At 36.3% G+C, this 17,519-nt stretch overlaps 2 protein-coding genes across 2 annotated transcripts in view; one reads left to right on the top strand and one right to left on the bottom strand.

Annotated features, from left to right (window-relative positions):
• Nucleotides 1-419: 419 nt before the first annotated feature.
• On the bottom strand, nt 420-6,467 carry LOC137392977 (prenylated Rab acceptor protein 1-like). The gene is made up of 6 exons (XM_068079353.1): nt 6,305-6,467; nt 4,283-4,369; nt 2,710-2,931; nt 2,514-2,614; nt 2,114-2,215; nt 420-933 (listed from the first exon to the last, which is right to left on the bottom strand). Exons 1-6 carry the CDS (start codon nt 6,391-6,393, stop codon nt 833-835), a joined length of 702 nt encoding a protein of 233 aa, XP_067935454.1. The 5' UTR covers nt 6,394-6,467; the 3' UTR covers nt 420-832.
• A 175-nt stretch (nt 6,468-6,642) lies between these two features.
• LOC137392976 (tubulin-specific chaperone cofactor E-like protein) overlaps nt 6,643-17,519 on the top strand; it is a 49,265-nt gene continuing 38,388 nt past the window's right edge. The window contains exon 1 of the mRNA XM_068079352.1: nt 6,643-6,753. The gene's annotated coding sequence lies outside the window, so the exon portion shown is untranslated. The remainder of the gene's footprint in view (nt 6,754-17,519) is intronic.

Raw genomic sequence — 17,519 nt, 5'->3', positions numbered from 1 at the left:
AATAAAGCAGTAAAAGACAACTCCAATAACAAACGTAAGTGCATGTACCTCATACCACCTCATACAACCACATTGTTAGTCCACGCTGTTAGTTCTTGGAGCTGTAGCTTCTTCATTTTTGAAAAATACCTTATGCTATTGCAGGCCTTGGTGGCTATTTTCTTACAGATTCACAAAGATGCATTTATTTGTACAAAAAAAAACGGAGCAATTAAACATGAATCCAGCCCTGTTGAATATAAAATTGATTTATCTAGGTTGATTTATGACACATAGTAGGTATTTGAGGTAGGATCGATGACCATTTGAAAGTTGCACAAAAGCAAAATATTATTGCTAAATTGTTTTGCAGAAATGTAATAAAAACTTTTTGAAAGGTTATATGCCAAGACAGTTGACCATAGAACAAGAGGTTGATGTAGAAGAAAATTAAAATGCATATTATGACCAACATTTTATATATAGACAGTGTTTTGTATCAAGATAAACTAATAGAAAATTCAGACTGATCTACCCAGATTTATCCACCAAACCAAAATAGTTTATAATAAATAAGGATGTAATCGTGTCTGGAATGGTTGACTCAATTCTAATAGAACAAATGAATGCTCCGAAACGAAATCCTAAGGGTATAAACTTTGACTAGCGAAAACCTAACCAGGTACGCATTTCGACTTTTTGCCTTAATATAACATGAACACATATATAAAAAAAAGATGAAATAGACGGGTCAAAAGAAAATACATTTAAGAATGAAGTAATTCACAAAGTTTGTAATTTCTGAGAATAGGATGACTTTTCTTATAAGGCACTGAGAACATGACGAATTCCCTTATGAGACTGTAACTTCGTCCATCTCCAAATCAAATGCATCAGATTCATCAAGACGTTTATAGAAAACAGCATGCAGGCCAATCAGGAATATAGAAGCACCTAGACAAAAGAGTTACAAGCTGAGTAAGACTGCTGGATAGCTAAACAGTTTCATCTATGCATTTTATTATATATCATATGCATCTATTATATTTTATTGAAATTAATATAATAATATAATATTCTTATATTAATTTCGTAATATGAAGTTATTGAATAACTTCATATTATGAAGTTGTTCTCAATGAGTAACCATCATCATGCATAAGTGAAGGGAGTGGTGAAACTCAACAACTATAAGTATATTCGTTAAAGAACTTATACAATTTTATATAGAAGCCTTAAACCAGTCTAAGTCCACTGAGAATGTATTTTAGACACCAAGTGCTGGAGCCCAACCTTCTTACCCTCCTCAGATTCATAGTCAGGGTCTTGTTTTGAGCTCAATTTATCCCTTTAGTCAGACCATTGCATGAAATTGCATGAAAACCAAAATCATTCACTATCCATGCAATACGACCTTTAATGAATGAAAACACAGGTCTGTTGAGTAAATGCCAAAGCCACAAAACCTCCTCATTCGTCCACTCAAGTGAGCATTGTAAATGCATTGTTTAAATTCTCTAAGCAAGCTATCTACAATAACATATCACGCTTTGTTATTTTGTGTGTATGTTAGTTGCGCAAGGGCAACGAGTTTTCACTTTTTTTGTCCATTTAGTCCAAACTTTACACACATCTGTTACGTGATTTCTGAGAGATTGGTAAAATACTTGGTCTCACACCTCGATCCGGTTCCAGAGAACCAGCCTCTTTATCACACATCTGATTAGAAACTCAGAAATGTGCCTACGCATGCGTTAAGGTTGTTATATTACGTTAAGGTCGTTATATTACGTTAAGGTCAATTGCCCTCAATGAATGCATTAATGGATTGTTGTCATGAAAGCGGTGTAGCAATTTGCGTCGAAAATTTACAAGCGAATTCACGAGCGTGCTCCGGACTATTTGATTGAAAATAAAAGACATGCTGACCAACACTGGTCTTAATGCTAGTCTAAACTAACCACTGAAACTAGATTAGTGTTAGGCGACTGAATGAATGCACAGTCAACTAATCTTGGACAGATCAACGACTAAGGAAGAGATTTCTACGTTCAGCTATAGAGTAAGTTGAAAGATAAAAAATGAAATATCTTGTCATAAATATTTGAGGCAATGAGTATTAATTAAACCGTACCAAGAATCCAGAAGACAGCACCACCGGCTCCAGAAAGCCACAGAAGAGGCACAGAAGATACTCCGATAGCAGCATATTGTTGACTCGGTGTCAACTCTCGCCCTGCAACGAAACCGCAACTCATACTGTATTCTTGCATTTTGTATAATAAAAAGCTCCGACATAAACACATACATATGATTTAAAGCATGTATATAATATCGCGGTCAAAGATTGAGCGGTTTGAATTTACGTACTACAATAGATTATCCATCATATAACTGTTTCAATGAAGGAGCGTGCAATTCCCAACACGCATTAAGGAAACCAGCTAAAATATAGCAGTCATATCCTGATATTTACATCCTGATCTAAATACCCTGATATATCAGACATAATATCAAACATATCCTGATCTTACCAAACAGTTTAACATTTTGCTGAGATTGACTCTTTACTCCAACGTAATATATCGCTCCACCGCATAGTCCAAGAACGATGAGGAGAATCGGTGAGGTGAGACTACAAACAATACGAATAAATGGATGTTGATCTAACATCGCTAGACACTCGACAACACATTAAAGAACATGAAGAAAGCTAATACAAGCACTTACATGCAGAAGACTATCAAACCAAGGAAAACAAACAGATAGTTGCTCATAAAATGTTCAATATTCTTGACGGCTCGCGATCCCACAGCGGCAACATTCGTAGGTTTGGAAAACCGAGCTGTATTCAGGAACTCGGACCAAGGTCGAACGTATTTCCTTCTGCTGAGCACCCAGTCCTTGGCGGCTCCAGGTGTGACAGGCACAGCAGATAATGCCTCCATCACCCTATAAATTGAAATATTAAGTATAACAAACAGAAACAGTCAATGGTGCATTTATAAGGCATCCAATAAACAATAAAGTGACACCATACAGGGTACATTTGTAAATTAGTCAGGTATAGAAAAGGGCACTATTGGAAACAGCTATGATCTTGAAGTGAGAGCTCAAACTCCCAAGTCTCTGGTAGGAGACCAGAGCTTGAGTTGGCATTACCACGCACTTAGGTTAACAGGGATGAGAAAATAATATATAGGCCTATATATACATCTGTGCGCGTTATTCCTATATATATTTATAGGAATAACAAGGGGTCTAAAAACAGGTTCAGTGGAATTAGACTGGTTCAAGTATAGCGTCTATATAAATTTGTATAGGTCCTGAATGCCTATATAGGGTATATGTATATATGTATATATATATACTCACACAGGCACATTAAAGCTGCATACTATACATTGCACTATACAGATGTAGAATATAATACGGAGAGTACTTAGCTGTTAGTGATTAACCAACAGTTTAGTAGTCTTCATACTATAAATTATACTATATATATATATATATATATATATATATATATATATATATATATAGAGAAAGAGAGAGATGACGCATATAGATGTATAATCATATGGCCAGAGAGATGACACGTACAGATGTATATACATATGGCCAGAGAGATGACGCATACAGATGTATATACATATGGCCAGAGAGATGACGCGTACAGATGTATATATACATGTATATGGAGAGAGAGAGATGATGCATACAGAAAGGTGAAACTGTTAGTAGCTGGAACAGAACAAAGAAAGATAAGCAGACACTATCGTTCATATATATGTTGAGTTGTTATTTTACTGGATTTATGAAAAGCCGGGTTTCGTGCTAGTGCACTAGATGACTGCACTAGATGACTGCACTAGATGACTGCACTAGATGACTGTTCATATTAGCATGAAATCGACCTATCCCGACTCTAATGAAAAAATAACAACTCAAGCTAAGTATAAGTCCGCCAATTTCAGCACTCAAACCTATACACGTACTCTATGTTTCTAATAAGTAGAGTATTGTTCGCTGTAGTTTTGACTACTTATACATTTATACATACTCCAAACCAGACAATAGATTTGATGCCTAGAGGTTTAATGGTTATACCAAACTCAAAACAAATACAGCAAAATGGTCATTAGAAAAAATAGCCATTAAAATTGTCTACACTTTTAAGTTATAGATAAGTATACTAACTGGTAGACCTACACCCAGCATGACCACTCACTAATCGGTTACAAACATCTTTAGAAAATTTTAATTTATTATGTGACTTTTTGTGATATTTAGATTTGCTCACCCAGTTTTAGCACTGGTGGCAGCAGGTGTAGGAACATCTAGATTTCCAGATAAATCCACTTTGGTATCTCCACTGCTTACAGGCAATCTTACAAATACATGTAAAACATGTCAGCTTGTATTTTGTCAGAAAACTAATACATGTAGTTCAGAACTACGTGAAACGATTTTCTAAATGTAACGCCTCAGAATCTATGCACAACAATGTGTTGTGTCATAATATTATTACTATTATACATGTACATATGCCGCATACATATGTTGCTACAGTTTATTGATGATATTATCATCATCGCAGAATTAATTGTAAACCTGAAAAATTATATTTTAATGAAATTTCAAAAAAGGAATATTTCAATTTCACTTTTAATATTTCAAAAATGATATTTCGAATGTTACCTCAAACATGTGCACACCAAACATGAGTGGTTTTGTCTATGCTAGTTGTAACTTCACAATATCGATATCTTAGAGATAAATATTCAACAGGATTGAGATAGGAGTGAACGGCATATATCCTATGTCACATGAAGGTTAATAACAGCATGCTAAAATATGATATTGGGCTAGTAATTAACTAGAGATCAGATTACTTGTGATACGCATAGAGTTACTATATCGTTACTAAAGTGTGACTAAAGTGGTGGATAGTCAACAGACAGTTATTTTCAGATATACAGAGGTAATAGATACATATTAACTGATCGATTGAGTATTGATAGTGTTTGATGAGTGCACTCTATTTTACAGTTACCCATCGTAATGCATAGAGAATGGATGATGTAGCCCAAAAACTAAACAATTAGTGATTAATGAAAATACCGCATATTATGCATAGTGAAATTTTTGAATATATATATACATTTGAGAAAAGCATGTGAAATATTAATACAATATAATATAATGATTAATATCAAGAACTTCACAAAAAGTATGTGGTATGTAAACTATTTGCGTAGTGTTAACCAACTAATTTAGTATGTTATCTAAACAATTAGTGGCTAGTTTTCCGCAAAAATGTTTGACATTACTCCTCTTTACACCCTTGTTTCAAAATTATGATTTTTCTTTTCATGAAGTGCCACAATATATGCACTTCACAGCAATTTATTAATCTACCACAAGCAACTAGAAAATATGCAGAATTATATGAAACCACAATCTATTATCAGAATGCCGAACGACCGCATAAACTGAGCAAAAGGTTCAACGATTTGCTTACTGCAAATTATAGCAAGGGTTACTTGCCTGGTTACCAGTCTCTACAATTCAAATATATGCGGTCAACAACATTTTAATAGTTCAACGCTCAATAATCTATCCAAATTTCAACTACATAGCTGTAATTGGTTTATTTCACAGAATTATGATGAGTCCATAAAATCAATATACTAATTCTCGCCTGACCAATGAAAGACTATCCGTTAGTCAATCTCATGCCATGACAGTCATCTCAGCTGTTTGGGGCGTCGATACCCCAAACAGTGACATATATAATCAACCAGTAGGCACATCACATGCTTTTTGTCTTATCACCCAAAATAATAGAGTCTACTGTCTTTCCATAATTTTCATTCCAAAAAGTACAATAATAAAATTTAATCACGCAGGTTTTTCTTCATCTTTATTTTTACTTTTTACATGTTTTCATCCTCAGACTCCTATGAGATCGACTAGCTATTAAATTAGTCAATTTTCTTGCTCAATACTGTACTTTATGTGTACACATCAATTAATAATGCATTATAAACTGCTCCAAACCTCTTAGAACATATTAGACTTACCAAGATTTAGCCTAATTTAGATTTTGATTAAAACGCAATTGCTAAACTTGTACTGAAAAGAGTATAATACAAATCAATGGCAAAATTGCATTGCTGTTTATTTTTGTTTCAATTAAAAATTAAGCTTCTTTCATCTTCGACATTACCCCGTACGTATTATTTAATATTTGGTTATATTGGGCTTGCCGTGGTAAATGTGAAATTATTTTACTAATATCTAACAGCACTCCTTTCCTTACCCAGTTTTTGCACCAGTTGTTGCAGCATGATAAGTTGGAGGAGAATCAATGTTACCAGATAGATCAAAGTTTGCTTCCCCGTTAGACATATTTAATAGTGTTAGCTTGTTAATAAACGCAATGCCAACACCTAAAAATTTATTACATAGCGACAATGAGTCATTTCCGGTGTGTAGGAAGTTACCTGAATCAACGAAGTTTTAGCGACTCCTCAATCTGAGTCTATGCGCATACAGTTGCTTCGAGTCTATATTCGATGCCCACCCCGCACCGCTCTTCTGTCGTCTTAGTTTTCCACCCGAATTTGAGCAATGTCACTAAGAGGACGTTCCATTTCAACTGATGGTTTGGCGTGTTTCGAAGCATTTTACACGCTAGTTAGCCTTTTAGTTGCCTAAATTCTGTACTTTGTTGCTATATGTCCAATACAAATATTTGAATTTTAAAAGGTAAACTCGAGTAATGTAATTTGCGCTACCTTCGTCATTTTTAAGCTCTTAATAAAACGAATTAATTTTGAGACCCTATGTGTTTGTCAACATGGCAAGGTTATTTCTTTGCATTGGCCAAGGCGTGGTCAGATAAAATATGCCAATTTAGCACTATAAAACCACTGTATTACTTGAAAGCTGTTTGCGTTTAGCCTGCCTTTTTTCAGATTAAAACAAGCATACATCTTAACAAATAGTGATACGTACAAATGTACATGTATATACTTACATCAAGTATTGTGGTGAATTACTGAAAAATTTATTGCACAACTCATTGCTAAAATATTGTTAATGGTCACAATGGTAGTACTAGCACAACACTATCTACCTCGGTTTTAAGGAGTTCTTTCTTGAAAGTACGTACACAAACAGACCTGCCAACCCAAGAGTGAGGCAATGCATGAGATTTGGTTTTGGGGCATTTGATGTAGCAATGATAGTTGTTTTAGTTTTGATTAATTACAGGATCAGATGTCAGGTATAAACAAGTATTTATTAGGATTAATTTATGTAAGTTATAATACAAGCAGCATCCACCATTGAGGTTGTCTCACGGTCTACCGGAAGTCACAATAACCTCTAAACTAATAACTAAACTAAATCTATAACATCTCCCTTCACTACCAAAATGTTTAAACCATAAACCATTTCCAGAGATAAAAGGTAGAACCCAAACTTGTAAATGTGATTGTCAAACAATATAATATCAAACAAGTAAACTACAACTACTAACTACCAAGAAAAACTATAACCTCTAAGTAAAACACGGGATCCCACCCAAGCACTCGGAACCCCACCCAAGAGCATGAGGTATCAGCCGACCGCGGCTCAGGACCCACTTATGAACACTCATACTGATCTAAATACGCAGGTCTTTTTAGTTCTCTGCCAAATCTAGACCGCGTTACCACCGGACTCGATGCTGGGACAATTTGCGGTGCGCTCGCGATGCTAGTCGACAGTCCATCAGAACCCCCTGGTTCGCTTGTGCGGACTCTGTTTGGATCCCCAGCACTTGCATTTTTTATAATTTCTGAATCATTGTTGGGCATAGGAAACTCTTTAGGAGGCCCTGAGCTGTTGACTTGACTACTTCGTATATCTATACTATTACGTCTGAATACCATGTTGTTGGCTGTCTTCACTAAATATGATCTATCACTATGTGTATCCACAATCTCACCTTGTATCCATGTATCCTTTGCAGTTCTGAAATATACTTGTTGCTTTGATCTAAACATTTTTTTTTCAGGCCCAGCTTTTCTATAATGGTAATACTTATCCTTTGCTTTGCATTCGCCTAGTGCTAATCTGATATCACCTAACTCGTATGTCTGAACTTGATACCTACTTTCTGGGAGGGGCAGACCATCCCGCAGAGAGCGCCCCTGCAGCAGCTGGGCAGGGGTAGGCAAGCCCTCTGCAACCAGCGTGTTGCGGAGAGTAGTCAACCCTTCCCACCAGTCAACACATCGACCCATCATCGACTTTACCGTTTTAATAGTTCGCTCAACTTGGCCGTTCCCTGAGGGATGAAGCGGCGAACTGGTGACATGCTTAATTTCTTTTGAATTACAGTATTCTCTAAAATATGAAGACGAGAACTGAGGACCATTATCTGATACCAGTACTTGCGGAGTCCCAAAATCTGAAAACACTTGTGATAGTGCTTGTGCCACAGTTTTAGCGGTTGTGGTCGCTAATTCTTTTATCGCCGGCCATTTGGAAAGATAGTCTATTACCATAAGGTACTCCTTACCTTTGAAACTAAACAAGTCGACACCAACTTTCTGAAATGGGAAATCTGGTATTGGTACAGGAATCAGTGGTTCTTTCTTACCTTTTCTTTCCACTGTACGACAAGGCTCACAAGCCATGCATTTGTCTTTTATCCGCCGTCTTAAGCCAGGCCAAAAGACAGCTGTCTGAGCGCGTTGTAATGTTTTAGTTATACCCTGATGAGCAGAATGTAATGTATCTAAAACCTCATTTCTCAATGTTACCGGAATTACTAGTCTGCTGCCGTAAAATACAATACCCCCTACCTCTACTAGGTTATTTCTCAGACTCCAGTAGGGTAAAGCCCGACTTGGGCACGCTCGTCTGGCAGTTGGCCACCCTTCCCTGATGAACTGCAGCACTACAGCCAGTTCTTCATCATTCCTCGTAGCCAGGGCATACTTATACATAGTCTTTTCAGATCTAATTACCACATTGCAAACCTGCATAAGCGGATCCGGTCCCAGATCTTCTACCAGCCCTGTACCTGCAGGGCACGTTCTGGAGAGAGTATCAGCTATTACCATGTCCTTACCCGGAACATAAGTCAGCGTGAATGAGTAACTTAGCAGCTCCAGTCGCATGGCGGCCAGCCTAGGGGAAAGCGTGGCTATCTCTTTTTCCATGATACCCAACAGCGGTTTGTGGTCTGTGGCAATGGTGACATGTCTGCCCAAACAGTAATATCGGAATCGTTTGCATGCAAAAACAGTAGCCAACAGCTCCTTCTCGATTTGCGAGTACCTTTGTTGGGTTTCCGTTAGAGACTTAGCCACAAACTCAATGGCCTACCATTCTGTAGGAGTACGGCTCCCAAAGAATGAGAGCTAGCATCAGCTGAGAGGGTGACTGGAGAGTTTGGATCAAAGTAAGAAAGAGTGGGAGCATCAAGGATACTCTTTTTCAATGCCTCAAAAGCCTGAGCTTGCTTAATCTCCCAGATAAATTCCTTCGACTTTTTGCACACATCTCTCAAAGGGTAAGTCAATTCAGACAGCCCTGGAATGAATTTGGACAAGTAGTTTATAAATCCGAGTACCCTCTCAACTGCTTTGCTATCAGTGGGTATGACCATATTCTTCACAGCACTTACCTTGTCGGCCCTAGGTCGGACGCCGTGTTCGGATAACTCATGACCTAGAAAAGTCACCACTTGCTGTCCAAAAACACTTCTCTTTGTTTAGGGTTAGGCCAGTGCTTTTACATCTCTCTAAAACTTGGCGTAGCCTATCATTATGCTGCTTGAACGTTTTGGCATGGATCAAAATATCATCGATATATACCTCTACTCCCTCAATGCCTTGTAACATGTCAACCATTTTGGCATGAAATAGCTCAGGTGCGTTACATATACCCATAGGGCATCTGAGGTATCTAAACTTACCGTATGGTGTGACGAAACAGGTGAGCCTCGAAGACTCATAAGTCAACGGCAACTGGTGGAAGCCTTGCTTCCCATCTAAACAACTGAAATACTTAGCCCCATGTAGACGAGCAAATATCTCTGTGCTGGTACTAATGAGACACTGTGTTCTGATCATTTGAGTATTTAAGTACTGTGGATCCAAGCATATTTTGATCTTATCATTTGGTTTTCTAACAGTTACTGTTGGACTTAGTCACTCGGAGGGCTCGTCATCCCTACATATGATACCATCATTTTCCAGTTTGTTCAATTCATCTTTGAACTTTTGTCTAATACCCTGTGGTATTGTTCTAGGTGCTACTGCTTTAGGCACAGCTGAGGGCTTTAACTGAAACTTGATTTCATTTTGAAGCTTACCCAAACCCTGGAAAACACTCTCATAACTTTTCACAATGTCTTCACATTTTTTAGAACCGGCATTGCTGATTGACAGCTCGTTTACTACATTTACACCCGGTATGAGCCCCAAATCCTTGATGGCAGGTAATCCCAACAAAGTCCCCTGATGCGCTGAACCATCAACTACATAAAACATCGTTTTGCATGCCCTTTTATTGATTGTCACCCGCAATGAGACTTTACCGAGTGGCCGAATTTGTTGGCCCCCCAAACCCAGTAGTGAAATCCTAGAGCTCTTGATGCGACTAACCCCCAAACTCTTCAAAGTAGACATGTCCATAATGCTTACCTGGGCCCCCGTGTCAACTTGACATTTTACAATTTTGTTCACAATAGAAATATCTAAGAACCAACCCCCATTACCCCCGTTAACACTAAAAACTGAAAATTCAATGTCACTCTCTTCTTCAGAGTCTGGGTTTCCTACAGACACCGCCAGTGCCTGATGCTTTCCATACGCATTACCCTCCCATTGAGAATCTACTTCTACAGATAGAGTTTTTAGAGAATTGTCACTTCTCTGTCCTCGGCCTTGTTTGCACGCTCGGGCAAAATGATTGAATAGATTGCATGTGTTACACCGCTTTCCATACGCGGGACACCGGCCTTGTGCATGGCTACCCCCACAATATTTACAGTCAGAAACCAGTTTTTTGTCAGAATGAGGTGTCGTTTGACCTCTCCACTTTCGGTTTATTGCATTCAGTGGTGCCACTCCTCCTTCAGCACCTAGGCCTACTGAATTTACTACTGAGCTGCTAGAGCTGCCTAGCCCATCTACTTCCTCTCTCTGATGCTTGAAAATTATTTCTTTGGCCCTCATTTTTGATTTAATTGCGTCTAAAGTCACACGGTCATCTAATTGCAACTCCCTGGATAACTCTTTATCTTTCATACCAGCCAAGATTCTTGTTCTCAACATAGACACTTGTTGTTCATCTCCCCAATTACATTTGGTGACTAACTCATATAGCGCCCTAATGTATTCCTCATTAGATTCATGATTACCCTGAACACGGTTAGAAAACAGTATACTGTAGTGTAGTGAGCAGTCTCTGGGTTGGAAATATGCATCAAACGCAGCTAATGTTCTGGCATACAATGTATTCGCAGGTGTACCACTAGTATCAGGTGCTACTGTTAGCAAAGGGAATATTTTTTCAGCTTCTTCCCCCATTACAAAAATGAGTATGTCCACTTGTTTCTGGGCTGTTTTAGCATCAATGTCAGCTGCACTCCTATATCTGGCAAAACGCTTTTTCCACTCAGGCCACATTTCACTGGCATTAGTGAAATCCAGTTCACTGGGAGGTTTTACTGCTGGCATAATTTCTTTAGATTATAAAATACTATATGGTTACTATACTGCACTTATCTGAGAGGTTTAAAGTCAGATCAATATTCCATTGATAGACTGATTTGCCTTTGGCACGCTTTGTTGAAACAATGTCTCACTCTTGACAGTTCACATGAATCATAGGGTGCTTGCTGACCCTACTCGCAGCGCCATGTTTTAGTTTTGATTAATTACAGGATCAGATGTCAGGTATAAACAAGTATTTATTAGGATTAATTTATGTAAGTTATAACACAAGCAGCATCCACCATTGAGGTTGTCTCACGGTCTACTGGAAGTCACAATAACCTCTAAACTAATAACTAAACTAAATCTATAACAATAGTATATTTAAAATTGGGGAAATTGGGGCAAAAAATCTCACGCATTTCCATTTTTTCTTTGGGGTGATTGCGTGAGTCTCACGCCCAATGTGTGAGAGTTGGCAGGTATGTACACAAATCTGCAAACCAAAGACACTTCAGGCAACTGTAATTATCATTGTTCTAGGAAGCTAATATTCAGCCCGACATATTTTGTGTTTGATTCTTTCAGTTTTAAATATGTAGTCAGAATTTTTATGTAGCATTATAGATACAAATAGAGAAAACCTTTCTGTGTTATGTTTCTGTCAAACTTATATTCATCCATAGCCTGAGCAGAATTTTGCATGCTTCACTGTGCCTCGGTGACATCTTGGCTCAATTTGACAATAATTCAATTGTAAAAATAATAGCTACTCTTTGACTGCTACGGCCCCTTTTTGGCCTTGCTAGTTCACATTGAGTCTAAAAAATAATGTATTCAGCTATGCTAAAATTGAATTATATTGTGAGTTGCAACTCTCTCTGGTGTGTATCTCACCAACAAAACCGTTTTATTAGTCATAAAGAAGAAGAGTACTTTTCTAGTATGTTCAGTTTACATATTGCAAACTATCATGAAAAGGCAACAATCTTCTAAGAGGTCACCATTTGCATTTATTTAAATGTTGACTTACAACAAATATCACATTACAGTTATATGGTATCAAGGTTCACTGTGTCTTACTTTGCTGTGTTGTAGAATAAGATGTGATGACACATTTCCACATATTCCACAAAATATGTGTAAATGTGATTACAAGCTCTTAAAAGCTCAAAAATGAACAGTTCATCGCAGCCATCACGAAAGCGCTGTAGGTTGAAATCCTTCTCAAAATGGCTCGAATGTGATGTAGTTGAACAAGTTGTGCTTCTGTTTACACTTTCATACAACTTCATTCGTTGAAATATTTTCACAAATAAGCTTCACGCATTTAATAAAACCATGTCTACTGTCCTATTTCTATTTTATTATTATTGTAATGCTGTCACTTTGAGCACTGATATCTCAAAATCTCGCCTAAAATTAGTTCAATTTTTTAACCTTAGCTCGAGGGGTGCGTATCATCCTCTGATAAATATGAAGGGCCTATTGATCACCTGTAATAGTAAAAAAATGTTGCAGAAGTTGTTCGCGCCTTTTGGCAGAAAATATGGGTCACATGATCAGATTATGACTAGATGATTAGACCAAGCTGAAACGAAATTGTAGAGTAGCGAGTGTTTATATTTGATAAGGGCTTTCCGGTAGAACCCGAAATGTTTATCATAAACTAGTGTTACGAGAAGTGCTATATTGAGCCTTTTATTGGCCTATGTCCATCACGTGTCAAAACAATAACCACGTCGGGTTGAATGCGTCATCCAAATAAGGAGATTCCAACCTACGGCCGTTTTTTTTAACTGTTCGTTTTTGAGCTTTCAAGAGCTTGTAATCACATTTCTACATATGTATTTTGAGCCTACAAAACAACAGAGTGAACCATGGTGAACCTTTTGATACCAAATAACTGTAATGAAAATTTTGTTGCAAGTCAACCTTTAAGCATTAAATAAATGAACATATAACATTAAGTATTAAACATATGCATTAAATATGTTACAACAGATCTTAGAATCTTAATAGATAAGTACATACAGTTAAAAGAAATGTTAAACCATAACTGCCACGAACAGCTTTCATAGTTTGTTCACAGGTAATCAGACACGCCGATGCCGATTTTGTACTCAAAATAAAGATTGGTCCACTAACTTTCAAAGTAATTTTTGTTTTGAGGGCTTTTTTACAGTGATTCAATATCGGTGTCGCAATGGACGCTACAACCCTCGCCCATAAATATGTGATGTAACCTAGCTTTTTAGGGACGCAAGTTGGGAATGTCCGATCTAGAATTACATGTATAGAGATGAGAAACTCTAATGTAGTTGCCGTCAGCTAAGTTTCTTTACCCAATGAATTTGAGTAACGTAAGCTAGTAACTTGAGCTAATATTTTAATCTTTACTATAATAAGAGTCGTGTCTGTCAAAAGGTAGCTAAGAGCGTTAGGAAAAAAGATTACACATCACAGGAATCAAACCAGTACATGTGGATGCACGGAGATGCACGGATGGGAAGTCAAGAACACTACCACTAAACCACGCAACCACCATGCCAAAACTTCAGAATAATTGTACATATAATCATTACACATCATGATCTCTCATGGTGCACTGGACTGAAGTGTGTGTATTTTAACCAATCGCTATTAACCGGACATACGACAAGCACTTCAATTTATAGATATACTACTGAATGCCCGTCCTTACACCGGTAATAACAAAGTTTTGCACAGAAAATTTACTTTTAATCAACATATACAACATTTACCTTTCTAACTTTTAAATGAAGGTGTTTGTTTATTTCTGTGTATTGTGTTTATGTATGTGTAATTCATACTGTACTGGCTGCATGTCTACTACAGCTCTATATTGGTTGCCATAATGTTGGTGGCCATGTGAGGTTAACTCTTTGGCAGGGGAAACGACCAGAATGTCGTTTACCGGTTGTGTGGGGAAACGACATTTATGTCTATTTCGGTAGACGTTTATAAACCTGTCGCCTAGTAACGTTAAACAAAGGATATGAACACTAGTAAGTTTTAAATATCATCAACAAGATATTTGTCGATGATTTACAATATGAAACGATTATCTGAGAGGCGTTGCTTTGGGCTAAAAGCTAAACAATTCGCGCCTCCTTGGAAAAGAATAAAAGTTAGAAAAAACCAGTCAACATCGGCTCGACTTTCAAAACGGTAAAATAAAAGATTATTTGATCCTGCGATCGTTAGTGATTTTTTGTCTGATCAGAATAAAAATAATTCAAATGATAGAAGTGATGTAAACTTTTTGGACATTTAATAAACTTGGAATTTACAGAGAAAATGATCGTTATGGTGGCTCGCACGGCTACGTTATAGCGTTTGACTCTACCGAAAAATAAATGCTTCCAAGCATTTCATACAGGGATAATTGCACATGGTTGTATTTTTTTTGAGTAGTAGATATGTGAATGAATGTATATGTACAAAAATTTTTGTTTGTAGAAATAAATTTAAGATTTGAGCTATGCATGTTCATAAAATATCGATTTTATTGAATTTTCAAAAATAAATTACATGAGTTTCAGTTGTTTTTTGGGGGCTTATACCTGATCAAAGGGTTGAGCATTTTTTTTCAAATTTTTTTTCCGATATAGCTTCACGCTTAACGCTAGCTGAAGTATTAAGCGTGAAGCCATGAAAGATAGGCTGTTGTAATAAATATGTGCACAATTTATTTCATAGTATAGCCAGTTGGACAGTGTAGTGTATGCAGAACTGAAGGTTCTGTGTTCAAGTCCAGTGCAAAGCGAATTTTTAGTTCCCACAACTTTATTACTATAACTGGACACACGAATAACAGACAGATGACAAACAAGCAAGCACTGAGATTTGTAGATTATATATTTATAAATGCATGATATGTATACATATATATCATGCATTTATTGAATCATGATATATACATATATCATGATTATATATCTATATAATCTGTAATATTTACATAATATATATATTTTTCATAAGGTTCAGTTACTATATATGGGGTCAAGGCCAATTCTTCTCACGTGGACATTTATGGGAAGAGCTTCGACATTCTCTCTTCGTTAGGTCATACAAAGACACTAGGATATCTCATTTTTACATTTTCGCCAGTATCGATTGCGTAGTTGTTTTTGTAGTATTTTGTGTAGTTGAAATTAATTGAGAAAAAAATAAAAACAGTTGTGAAGGTTTACAAACTTTGTTAAACAACTGTAACTTTCAAACTTCATATCATGAGAAAAATGTTTTGTGCAGGTCAAATAAACTAAAAAAATAGAACTATAAAATGGTTTAGGTGTAAATGTGAAATGATTAGCAAGTAATAGCTAAATTAGGTCTGTTTTGCTATGATTACAATAAAATATGATTCGATAATGATACAATTAATAATTTAATACAAATTTAGAAAACAAAATATAAATCCTGATAATGGTGAATTAATAATAACAATTCTTGCATAGAAGTGTGTATGTATAAAGAAGGTTGCTGTTCCACCAGAGGCTATCCATCAAAACTTTGAATACGACGATACTGGTAATAAAAAGGTTTTGGCACAGAAAATTGATTTGTATTTAACATATAACAACATTTGCCATTCTAACTTTTAAACTACATATCAAGAGAGAAGTGTTTTGTGTAGTTGAAATAATTTAAAAATAATAAAAACAACTGTAAAGGTTTTTAAACTTTCTCAAACAACTGTAACTTTCAATCTTCTTATCATGAGGAAAATGTTTTGAGCAGGTCAAATAAATTAAAAAAAATAAAACAACTATAAAAGGGTTTAGATATAAGTGTGAAATAATTAGCAAGTAATAGCTAAATCAAGTCGGTTTTGCTACGATTACAATAAAAGGTTATTCGGTAGTAATACAATTAATACGAACTGAGAAAACAAAATAAAAATCCTGAATATGTTGAATTAATAATAACAATTCTTGCATAGAATTGTATGTGTATAAAAAAGGTTTCTGTTTTATCAGAAGCTATCCATCAAAACTTTTCTTATGATATGCAGTTTGAAAATTAGAATGGCAAATTTTGTTATATGTTAAATACAAACCAATTTTCTGTCCAAAGATTTTTTTATTACTCGAGCAACGCCAGGTAGCACAACTGGTGCAGCACAACTGGACAGTTGTTTGACAAAGTTTGAAAACCTTCACAGTTGTTTTTATTTTTTCTCTTAATCTATTTCAACTACACAAATCACTACAAAATCGATACTGGTGCAAATATAAAAATGAGATATCGTACTGTCTGTCTGACTGAACGAAGAGAGAACGTCGAAGCTCTTCCCATAAATGTCCGCGTGAGAAGAATTGGCCTTGACCCCATATATATAGTAATTGAACCTTACAAAAAAAAATTTTCCAACAGGGGCATTGTAACGTGTAGGCGCAGTGCTAAAATAATAGCTATAGCTAGACAATCAAAACGACGAATAAACATACGACCACTTTTAAGAAATAGGTATATAGTTTTATTAATGAATATACATATATATTTATTAATATTAATAAATGTAAAAGTGAAAGATAGTACACCACAGAAAGAGAGTACAGTAGACGCTCCTACGACGTAAATAATCCGTTCCAGGAATGTTCACGCGGTTGTTATCTTACGTTATATGAACAGTAAACTCATGTAAATTATTTAATCCATTCCTAATGTGTCTAAACTCACCCCTTTGGCCATACAAAAAAACTAGAGTTAACTTTTTAATTTGTTGGCTGTATCATAACTGTAATATTATTAGTTTGCATCGAGAACTTGTCTCCTTTTTCCGGT

Source organism: Watersipora subatra, chromosome 4 (assembly GCF_963576615.1).
Source record: "Watersipora subatra chromosome 4, tzWatSuba1.1, whole genome shotgun sequence".
In the NCBI taxonomy this organism is placed as follows: Eukaryota; Metazoa; Bryozoa; class Gymnolaemata; order Cheilostomatida; family Watersiporidae; genus Watersipora; species Watersipora subatra.
This window is presented reverse-complemented; position numbering and strand designations above follow the sequence as displayed.